Genomic DNA, 10824 nt, shown 5'->3' with positions numbered 1-10824 from the left:
ATAATAATCAAATGCCTCGTAGTTTATGGATTCATCCAGGATGTTTTAGGAACAAAAAGCTTTTTAACATCTGATTTTCTATAAATATCTCAGATCTTTTCTCGCCTCTATTGTTGACTGTAACTTAGTTTAGACAATATGTAATAATGTGTGGCTGCATTTAATAACTTAAGTTTTGTGATATTTCAGGACAAATGTTCTTCATCCAGTCTTCATCTCTGATTAAAATGAATTAGTACATTTTAATATGTAATTCAAGTTTCCAGATGTATTTATTTTTGGAGATCATCAGAATATGTTCTTCATTCATGAATTAATTTTGAATTGTCTGTCCGTGAACTCATTTGGGTCATTTTGGTGAAAATGGTTTAGATTTTATTGAAAGTGTTAAATGTCCACATGCTGTTTATTACAATATGAGTTTTAATAATATTACAGGTTGAAATGGCAGGAAACCATTTTCACAATGGAATCACATATAAAACTATTTTATTAATTATGACCAACAATGGATTTTATATGAATTTTATCGTTTGAATTTTGGGTATATAGTGGAAAGACCTTGAAATCATGATTTATTTTTAAAGATAAAAATGTTAGATCTGAAGAAACGGGTTGAACTGAGCAAAGAACTGCCGGCGCCACTTGTTGGGTCGGGCTTGGAACCGTAGAAACCGCCTGCACTTCAGTTTTTAGTTAAACATTTTGTTTGAAATGTTTGGGGGAGTTTACATTTTTCTAATATTCAGTTTTTAAAAGAAGGTTTTTAAAATGATTTTTATGTAAAGTTCTTCCTGTAGGACCGTTGGGTCAGAACCAGAATCCAGTAACTTAAATTATTAACACATTCAATCTGTTTTTGTAAACTTTGACGGTTCTGGTTCCGGTTCTGCTGCTGCCAGAACCTCATGGATCTCCAGAGAAGAACCTTGTTCTATTCCAACAGTAACAGTGAGGTTAGTTTGTACAGGAAGCAGAACCGGAACCAGAACCTCAACGTTGATGATGAATCAGCCCAGAGACTCGGTTTGATAAAAAACTGGATTCCTCTCAGTTTATTGATCTGCCTGCTGAGGAAGAGGAGAAGGAGGAGGAGGAAGGCTCAGAAGTAGTTGACGACTCTGCGGATGGACTGGATGTTGGGGTTCTGGGCCTGCCACTCCGTCGGGCTGCAGTAGTTCCCGCGCTCCACGATGTACATCCGGCCCCGGAAGTTGGGCTCCTCGTACATCACCCAGCTAAGGCAGAGGGAGGAGCAGAGGTTAGACACTCGGAACCGCACAGGACCGGGACCGGACCTTCACAGGAACCGCACAGGACAGGTAGAAACAGAACAGTGCAATGATTCTGGGAGGACACCCGGTCAGAACCTGAGAGGTTCTCTGGGTCAGACCCTTCAGGTTCCAGTTGATCATGTGAATAAAACACAGGAGTACTGCAGGGTTCTGGTTCGGCCCGCTTTTCTTTCCTGTTGATCTGCTTCCGGCCCGTAACATCAGACAGCAGGGAAACGTGATGCTGATCATACTCGGTTATATCCATAATCCCAGTTTGGTAGATTAAAACCTGGATGAATCTAAATTTTATACTTTCAAATTCTGACTAAACAGAATCTGATTTTGGACCAGAACCTCTGAAAAAAACAATGTTTGATCCGACTGACATTGATTTGGCCTCCGGCGATGAAGTTAAGAACCTTGGTGTTTTTGTTGACCTGGATACGTTATTTATGGTTCCAGCAGCAAACTGGGAGGCAGATCCGTCACCAGCTCCTCCCAGTTCACCCAGCCGGTTCTGGACCAGGATTAAAACTTAACTTTCCTGGTTTATTTTATCCTAAATATCTGTAGGTCTGCTGCTACTGGAGGACAAACTAACTGTACTACTGCTACAACTCCCAAATGTTGCATAATTTGCTGTTTTTGCATTATTTAATTAAAATAAATATTCATAATCTCCCTGAATGACAGTCAAGCACATTTCACAGCATTAACAGAAAACGTCACAGTAATGAATAAGATGATAAACCTGATGTTTACACTGAGGAACCCGGTGTGACCATGAACTGGAAACGTTCGTGTTTCTGTTAGCTGAGCGACGGGAGGCGCTGCTCCCCCTGGTGGTGAGATGGGTGGTGGTGCAGAAAGGTGAGACGATGTTCAGACGGTACTGAATGAGCCTAAAGGTGAAGAGGAGGAGCTTGATCCAAGGCGTTGCTGTATGATGGACTGAGGAGGTTCTGAACCAACTGGACCTGATGAAGGGAAGAGGTTCCATAGAAGGTACATCTGGTAGATCCGGTTCCCGTCGGGCCACGTCGCCCCATGGGTCCATCAGACCGAAGGTGAAGCTTCATGCTACTATGCTCTTCTTCTGTTTTGCTAACCTAGCATCTTGTTGATGATGCATGCTCGGCTAGGCTAGCAAAATGAAGGGAAACGGGCGTTGGGTCCCAACAAAACGCCGACATTTAAAGACAAGCAAACCGAATAAGTTCTGTGGAAACAAGCCGGTCCAGGTTCTGGTTCTGTTGGAGGTTTCTTCCTGTTAAACTGGAGTTTTTCCTCTCCACTGTCACTACGTACTTGTCCAGGAGACCTGGCTGATAACTGGGATCTGTGGGACTGACCAGAACTCTGTCGCCTCTCATAGCGGATCTGGACCCTGAAGGACCGAGCTGAGTTGGTACTGGCCTGGTACCGGTTGTGTTCTGATGGTGTGGGTGGTGCAGGACTCACGCTCCGTCTCCGTAGACCCTGACGGAGTTGATGCAGCTCTTGGAGAAGCCGCGGCTCTGCAGGAAGGGACAGTCGTCGCAGATGTCCATGCACTGACCGGAGAAGTTGCAGGCCTCGAACAGCTCGATGCGGTAGTGCTCTCCATGCTGGAAACCGAGAGCAGACAGGTTAGTCTACAGACCTCAGGGACAGTCCTCTGCCCAGAGGGTTTCTGAGGTCGGAGCTCCTCCAGGTGCTCACCATGCGGATGGGCTTGCAGGATCCCATGTGGTCGTTGTGGGAGTTCCACCTCTGGAACTCTGGGTATTCTCCGTGCTCCAGGATGTACTGCTGCCCCCTGAAGTCCGGATGGTCGTAGCAGATCCAGGCTCCGCTCTCCACCCGGATGGAGTTCACTCTGAGCACAGGGAGGAAGGCTTTTATTGTGAAAATCAGGAAGGAAATGAGCTGTAGACTGTAGAACCTTCATCACCTGTTCATGAAGCCGCGGTCCTGGAAGTTATCACAGTCACCTCTGACCTCCAGCTTCCTGCCGGTGAAGCACCGCCCCTCGTAGAAGGTGATCTGCAGGAGGAGACGTCAGCCGTTAGTGAACCTCTCTGTGCTTCTGTCCAGGCAAACCGGGTCAGAACCGGGTTTCAGATGAAAGGATCTGAACCGGATCAGGACCAGAATTCGGTTCTGTTAAAACTCTTTAATTTGTTGTTTCTGCCTGACAAACGGCAGCAATGGCCACGCCCACGCATGATGTCACCCCACCCTTCACTGTTACGTCACATCAGAACACATTATTACCACAGTTGGGTCAGAACTTTCCAGAACTCGGCAGGAAAACACCAAGACAGGGAGAACCACGCCCCATCAAGCTCCGCCCACCTCTAACCGAAGCTTTTAATTGGATGTGCAGCCTGGCCCCGCCCCTTCTTCCTCAGACATGAAGAATAGATTCAGCATCATGGATCAGTCAGAGCTGCAGAGGACAGCACCGCCTGCTGGCAGGGAGCCGCAAACTCACAGCTACAGTCGGCAAACCATGAGGCCCAGTGAGCGGTTCTGGTTGTGGAACCGACCGAAATGTTCTGGTTCTGATCCAGTGAGCTGTTACTTGTGTTGCATGAATTTTCCTGAGGTGTTGATCCCTCTGACCGACCCAGACCCGGATCAGCCGGTACCGGTACCAGTTACTCACCTTTCCAGAGTACTGCGACATGTTTCTGGTCCAACCTGTCCCTCAACCACACACAGTGTAACAGAGAAAAAGTTGGACGGCCCAATTTATACGTCGGGGCTCCGCGCGGCGCCAAAGGGTTCTGCTGAGTCAGCGGTTCCGTTCAGGAGCTGCTGATTCTGCTGCTCACCGACTCAATGGAAACTGCTGGGAGGGGCAGCTTTACTGGTCAATGGGCCGCAGGGGACAGAGGGGACAGAGGGGACAGGACCGAGACACATCAGGAAGACAGACGTTCTGTCTGAAGAATCAACGGATCAGATGATTGATGATGTCACTGAGCTGGAGGTCAAAGGTCAGAAAATCCAAAACAGTTTATTATTCACCAAAAACATCCATCCATCCATCGATTGGGGGACAGTGTCCACTCTGTCTCCAGTCCATTACAGGAAGTGGTTGTCTGCTTCTGGATGGATGGTTTCTCCTGTGGACCCGATCAGAACCTGTGTTCGGGTCAGAGTCCGCTGGGTCAGAACCGGTAGGTTCTGGCTGAAGGCGGAACAGCATCTGGGCCGCTGCTGCCCCCTGCTGGCAAGTCCATCCTCTGTACCCTGAGTCTGGTCCAGAACCAGGTCAGAACTTTATTACTGGACCCTTGTGGTGCTGTACACCAGAACCAGAACCGCTCGGTTCTCTTGGGGAAACGTCCCGTCCAGGCTAGACAATAAAAACCCAGAATCAGTTTTATCCAGGCGGGTCTGGTACCGAACTAATCAGCCAGGACTGATTAGTTTTTCTAGAACTGTTCATATTCTGAACTGTTCATATTCTGAACTGTTCATGCAGTGGGTGACAAACTGAAGCCTCCATGAGGCTGAGAGCATCCCGTCCTCTGACCACTAAAAGTGTTCAAATTAATGACCCAACAAAACTAATAACCTCAGTAATTATTGTTTCAACAAGGTGTTGTTCAGTTCTGAGCGTCTCGGTTCCGCTAAATAAAACCCGAGTCAGACCGACTGACCATCAGAGCAGGAGTTTAAATCGGCCTCCGCTGGGTTCAGGGACCGATTATTAATAATCACTAAATAAACATCAAGCCTGGAACCTGGTATCGTAACGGACTGAATGTTACGATTTTGACCGAAGCTCTGCTCGGCTTGCTGGGCTCAGGCGGTTGCCACGGCAACGGGTGTGTTTAAGCGACAGAGAGTAAAAAGGTCCTGATGGTTCAGAGCTGATCACCTGTTCAGGTTTTTACCTGGTTACCTGTGGAGTATCACAGCTGAACGTTCAATAAACGACTAAATTAATCTAGTGACCTCGTTCCTTTGTGAGTTTACGTCACAACAAACATCAAACAGGACAAATATATTTTATTAAGTAAACAAATGGACTCTACAGCGATAATTATGTGAAGTTAAATGAATTGTCTAATATTTAAAACTAGCTTGCTGCTCTCTGGCATCTCGCTTTGAGCTCAGAGTCCGAGAGGATTTTCCTCCATCAAACATGAGATTTATTTTCATCTCTTATTTAGTGGAAACATCGATGAGACTTTCTCCAAAATGAAAACCTTCATAGTTCTGCTGCTGAAAACGAGGAGCAGCAACATTCACAAAAGACATGGAATCCAGTCCAACATCTGAGGTGATTCTGGTTTTATCCAAACAGAACCAAACTTTATTATCAGAACATCGATCAGAACAAAGCTGATCTCATCCGGGTCAGAGGAGAACCGCAGGTCCAGTCTGGTCCAAAAGTCGGGTGGACCAGAACTCATCGCTTCACCGACACCCTGCGGTCCGGTTCAGTCTGGTTCAGGAGAACCTGAAGACGTGACTCAACCATGAAGATAAAATTGGAACCAGAATCACCTGGGTTCTGGTTTCCAGGTGAGCTGAGGCTCCGCCCACACGTCTGTTTAACGCCTGTCCTGTAGTTCCTCCTTTCTGCTGGGAGGTGGCGCTCTGAGAAACCAGTAGGTCTGGTGACGAGTCTGACTGAAGCTTCCGTTATATAGATATGAACTAAAATTAAAAACACAAAATCTGCAGATAATATTTAAATTCTGACTGTTTTCCTCGTCCTGCTCTTTGGTTCTTTTCTGCTGATTGTTCCCATGAAACCAGACTTCATGTAAAAATCTGTGAATTTAAGCTCCGAGTCCAGCAGCTGCAGCTCAAAGCGACGCTCAACCGTCCGAGTTCAGGAGAGCTGACTGTCGGATAAATCTGCTCCGATCTGAGAGGAGGAACCAGATCTGCTGTGGTTCTGGAAGGAGCAGAGTCCAGTGGACCTCACGGGTCAACAGAAGCTCCTGGGATCAGGGGGCGGAGACCACTGCTGGGGCTGGCCGCCCTCCATCTGCTCCACTTCCAGGACCAACCTCCGGAACACCTCCACCACCGTCTGAGGAGCAGCACACCATCAGGAGGTTCTGGTGGTTCTACTGGTTCTGCTCAGACAGTAGAACCTCAGCCTCACCAGGTTATGTTTGGCTGAAGACTCCAGGAAGGCGGCGCTCCACGACTCGGCCAGAGCTTTGCCCTCCTCGTAGCTGATGACCTTGCAGAACCAGAACCAGAATAGGTTCTGTTAGATGAACAGGAAGTTGAGAAACAGAAACCGTTGGAGTCATGGTCCTCCTGCTGGTGGACTTCCTCCAGGTTCTATTCCAGACCACATCCTTAAACTGGGCCCAAACAGAACCACAGCCCAGAACCCTGAGGTCCTTCTTGTTCCACCAGGATGATGGGTTTCCTGCAGAAACACACCAGAGAGTCCAGTCAGACCCGGTTCCTCCGGCCCGGTGGATCAGAACCGTTTGGGTTTACGTACTGGACGTTCCCCACTTCTCGTGGATCACCTGAACCACCTCGAAGCTGCACAGACACAACAGAACCGTTAGGGTGGAACCGGTACCAGATATTCTGGTGGCTCCGTACCTGCTAGGAGGACATCTGGTACCAGAACCAGTAGCAGCTGCATCAGAACCGGGATCCAACATCAACAGCAGGTCCTACCTTTTGTAGGACGTCACCGAGTAGATGGGGGCGTAGCCGTTGACGTCGGTGGTGCAGCTCTGAGGGACACACCAGCATCCGCTCAGCAGGAGGTCAAAGGTCAGAGGAGAAATCACCCAGAGAAGCTCTCACCTGTCCAGCCGTGTCCACCAGCTGAAGGTTGTACTGCTGACCGTTCACCTCCATGGTCTTAGTGAAAGCTGGAAGAGACAGAAAACCTTCAGAGATCCGCTGGCGGTTCTGGTTCTGGTCCAGAGAAGGACTTACTGTTCTCTATGGTGGGACTGTAGGAATCTACAAACTGGATGGTGAGAGAAGATTTCCCTGCAGACAGAGACAGATGGGAGGTTCTGGATGGGCTTTGGGCCTGTTCTGGACCGGCTCTGGACTGGTTTTGTCTGTTTTGGACCACTTCTGAACCACTCTGCTCTCAGCCGCAGCATCAGGACCACACCTGATTGGCTGCCAGCAGAGACAAAGTTCTGGGTCAGACTGGTTCTGGTACTACACCATAAACTGTAAAAGAGCCCATCTTTGGTTCCGGGCGGCTTCATCTGGACCTCAGACAGGACAGATATTTATCCTACCTGAACCTGGAGACTGATTCTAACGCCCTGGTTCTGCCCGGTTCGGGTGGTTCTGGACTTGCCCACCGACCTGTAGCCCAGCACAGCGATCTTCCGGGATTTTGACGGCGGCATGGTCTCATCTGGACATGCAGTTGGACTTTTCGGAACCTCAGAACCTCTGCATCGTCTTTCTGCTGGAGCAGCCTGGACCCACCGCATAATTAATGAGACCGCGACAGCCATTGGTCGGTCGGAACCAAGAGGGCGGGCTTTAAGCAGCATCCTGCGTTTTGTTTGGTGCTGAGGGAACGCCCTCTGACCATTGGACAAACCGGAGTTTGCTACGCTTCCTTTAACCAATAGCAGCGCAGAACGCGGTGGCGTGGGCGGGATCTCTTCATTAGCCGCTGCTAGCTTCTGTAGGGCTAGCTCTCTCCTCCGTTTCTCTGCCTGTCCTCTCGAACTTTGGACCGGAACCCGGATTTAGATGGCCGCTGCCGCCCTGAAGAGCTGCTCTGCGTGGCGCTTTGCTAAGCTAAACAGGTAATGATGACCATGTCTGTCAAGTCAGTTATCGCGATGTTTGAACTTTAACCGGAATGATTCAAGAGTCAGAGTTAAATTAACCAGAACCAGAACCAAGTCTGAGAGCTGAAGGTGGATTAAAATGATTTGCCTCATAGATTAGTTACAGTCACAGTTTATGACCTGAAACTTTACAGGAAGACCAGTGACCTTTGCCCCAGATAGTAAACCCTAAAAAAACCCGACAGTCTGGATTCAGTTCTTCAACATGGGGGTCGCGGCCCTAAGGCAGAACGCAGTGGTATTACAGGCAGGGCGTGAAAAGTAATCTTTGATTAGACAAACATTAATCAAACTATATATATATATATATCAGTGACGTGCGGTCAGGGGAGGCAGGTGAGGCAGAGCCTAACCTTTCATCATGGAAAAATAATAAATAATAAAATCATTTATATTGCTATTTTCACCCTGTGGTTTGTACTACAAAGTATCTATTTTTTACTTAGCTTAACCAATTCTGATTATTTTTATCTTCAAAATTGCTACATTTTTGCATTTTCCCATTCAAATGCTCAGAAGCGAAGCAGGTGAGGCAGCAGGAAGCTGAGCCTCACCTGGACTGATCAACCTCTCTAACTGCACTGGCTGCCATTCTATGGGGGCAGGTTCTCCTGTCTGTACGCCGGCAATGAAATGGCTAAAAAACATTTAATATATGGACTGATTTTCCATAATTTACCTTATGTATATAATGTACAGTGTTTTATTGTCACCAACTGTGTGTGTATCGTGTTTTGTGTGCGGAGGAGCGATCAGAAACGGCAGAAAACAGACTCCAGGGGAGGCAGGCAGTTCTCTTGCCTCATGGCAGGGGGCGCTCATGATCCCAGATATTGTGACTCCACAACTGCAGAGTAAGACACAGTGAGCTAGCCATGGAGCTAGCATGGAGCTAGCCATACAGTAAATAAGTAAAGTACAGTGATATATTTGTTTTCTCCTCTCTTCCAACATGAAAGACTACATTTCTACAGTTAAACAGTTTTCTAAAGTGGATTTTCAATTGAAGCAGGAGATAGAGCTTCGGAGCGTGACGTCACTGCTCTAGTCGGAGGGGTGTCAGCGCCATCTTTGTTGCCACCTACAAAAACGACTCTCTCACAGATATTTTAGCTAAGGTACAAACTTGCTGCATTATCGAGTGTAATGTCCGATCACACGACCGAAAAGGTAAAAAGATGGAAAATGGACTTTCGTTTCACTATTTTCCTGCTTGGAAACAACGCGAGGAGGCTAAGCTATCGGAGCTAACGAGAAGAAAATAAATGAGAAAATGAGACGTCCTGATGTTACCTTCTCCAAAATCCCCAGATACCTACAAGTTTGCTCCAGACATTTCCATTCTGGTGAGTGTCTAAATTCGCTTTGTTGGTGTTGTGTCCTAATTTATTTTGCTATGATTTTGTCCGGGTGTACTCCTGATCAGTTTCTGTTGAGTTCATTTAAGTGGGTCAACCTTGTTTAGGTCGGGCTAATATTGTTTATGTAGCATAGTCCGAGTTTTGTCAGTGGACATCGAGGCTCTTACATTATTGTGAAGTAAACTATTTTACTAGTGTTATCAGATTTACAGCTTTAATACTGATGTGTGTTCTGATTTGTCCTCTTGAAGGCAAACCGACGTGTGAAATGGATGAGATCAGTCCTGACTGGGTTCCACTGCTGAATATGGGTCAGTGAGGTAAACGCCACAACAACATGCGCGTCAATTAAAGAGGCGATACAGCAAAACCATCAACGGGTTACAGAGACTGTTTTCATTATTTACCCCAGAAGAGGTAAATGATGAAAACAGTTCCAGAGGCTGGAGAGGAGGAAACGCCAGGAGAGGAGCTCAGCACCTAGAGCTCCATAAAGTGTCTAAACCATTTGTGATGAAATATGTGTACAGTGGGAAGTGGCTGTTTTTGTCTCATTTAATAATTTCATGTGGTAAACATTCATGTAACGTTTGATTCAAGCTCTTCACTTAAACAGGTGAAGAAATGAATCACATTTAAAGTAAAAATGTGATTTTATTAAAGATATATATTCATGTATGTATATATCTTCCTTTAGTAATACTAGTTAGGTTTTTTTCTTTGCTTAGATCAGTGTTTCTCCACCCTGGTCCTCAGCCCCCCTGCTCTGCATGTTTTAGATGAGCCTCTATTCCAGAACAACTGATTCAAATGATTGCAGGACCATCAAGTACTGCAGAAGCCTGTTAATCACCCAGAGATACAATGCAAGTGTGTGGCAGAAGGGAAACACCTAAAACATGGAGGACAGGGGCCTGAGGACCAGGATGAGAAACGCTGGTTTAGATCTTCACGTTACCTTTGTTATCCCTTGTCTCCTGTTTCATTGTGTTTTGGATTTCCTTGTTTTCCCTGGACTTTGGATTTAGTTAGTTAGTTTAGTTCATTAAAAATAACATCCACATAAAGTACGTCCACCGCCACATCATGACGCAAACCAGATGAAAAAGCCCAACTTTGAACATTTAATGTGTAATTAAACAATAAAGGTGACAAGTAAATTTTATGAAACAGATCACACTTTAATAAATATTTGTTGTATTTAACATATTTCAGGTAAGTGAACATGTAATGAAATAGATCCAGTCCTAGAATTTTATGTAATTGAACATTACAGGTTACAAATGTTCTTTTCATCTGAGGTAATATATTTTATGAACTTTTAAAAAAATATTTTTTAAATATAAATTTGGTTAAAAAATAAAAAGGGGTCAA

At 46.3% G+C, this 10824-nt stretch overlaps 3 protein-coding genes across 3 annotated transcripts in view; 1 reads left to right on the top strand and 2 right to left on the bottom strand.

Annotated features, from left to right (window-relative positions):
- Nucleotides 1-1027: 1027 nt before the first annotated feature.
- Nucleotides 1028-4030, bottom strand: crygn2 (crystallin, gamma N2). Its single transcript, XM_015056656.1, has 5 exons — nt 3928-4030; nt 3211-3302; nt 2979-3135; nt 2739-2884; nt 1028-1238 (listed from the first exon to the last, which is right to left on the bottom strand). The coding sequence occupies exons 1-5, from the start codon at nt 3946-3948 to the stop codon at nt 1103-1105; spliced, it is 552 nt and encodes a 183-aa protein (XP_014912142.1). The 5' UTR covers nt 3949-4030; the 3' UTR covers nt 1028-1102.
- A 1235-nt stretch (nt 4031-5265) lies between these two features.
- Nucleotides 5266-7806, bottom strand: LOC106962310 (GTP-binding protein Rheb). Its single transcript, XM_074527716.1, is given in 8 exon segments — nt 5266-6318; nt 6394-6471; nt 6473-6669; nt 6748-6791; nt 6933-6991; nt 7065-7132; nt 7200-7256; nt 7582-7806. Coding segments are annotated over 8 exon segments (660 nt in total). The 5' UTR covers nt 7634-7806; the 3' UTR covers nt 5266-6213.
- Nucleotides 7807-7897: 91 nt separating this feature from the next.
- The window catches only part of eci2 (enoyl-CoA delta isomerase 2), a 15618-nt gene continuing 12691 nt past the window's right edge, over nt 7898-10824 (top strand). The window contains exon 1 of the mRNA XM_015056659.1: nt 7898-8044. Within this exon, the coding sequence (XP_014912145.1) occupies nt 7989-8044 (56 nt within the window). The 5' untranslated portion in view covers nt 7898-7988. The remainder of the gene's footprint in view (nt 8045-10824) is intronic.

The sequence above is a fragment of the Poecilia latipinna genome, unplaced genomic scaffold (assembly GCF_001443285.1).
Source record: "Poecilia latipinna isolate Pla-1442-1.1 unplaced genomic scaffold, P_latipinna-1.0 Scaffold1397, whole genome shotgun sequence".
Taxonomy (NCBI): Eukaryota; Metazoa; Chordata; class Actinopteri; order Cyprinodontiformes; family Poeciliidae; genus Poecilia; species Poecilia latipinna.
Note: the sequence above shows the minus strand (reverse complement) of the source record. Positions and strands in the feature narration are given on the sequence as shown.

Coding starts and splice junctions, on each gene's coding strand:
- crygn2 (XM_015056656.1), bottom strand. CDS start 3,948: ATGTCGCAGTACTCTGGAAAG. Junction 3,303..3,927: donor TGTCGCAGTACTCTGGAAAG/GTGAGTAACTGG, acceptor CTCCTCCTGCAG/ATCACCTTCTACGAGGGGCG. Junction 1,239..2,738: donor AGGGTCTACGGAGACGGAGC/GTGAGTCCTGCA, acceptor CCTCTGCCTTAG/CTGGGTGATGTACGAGGAGC.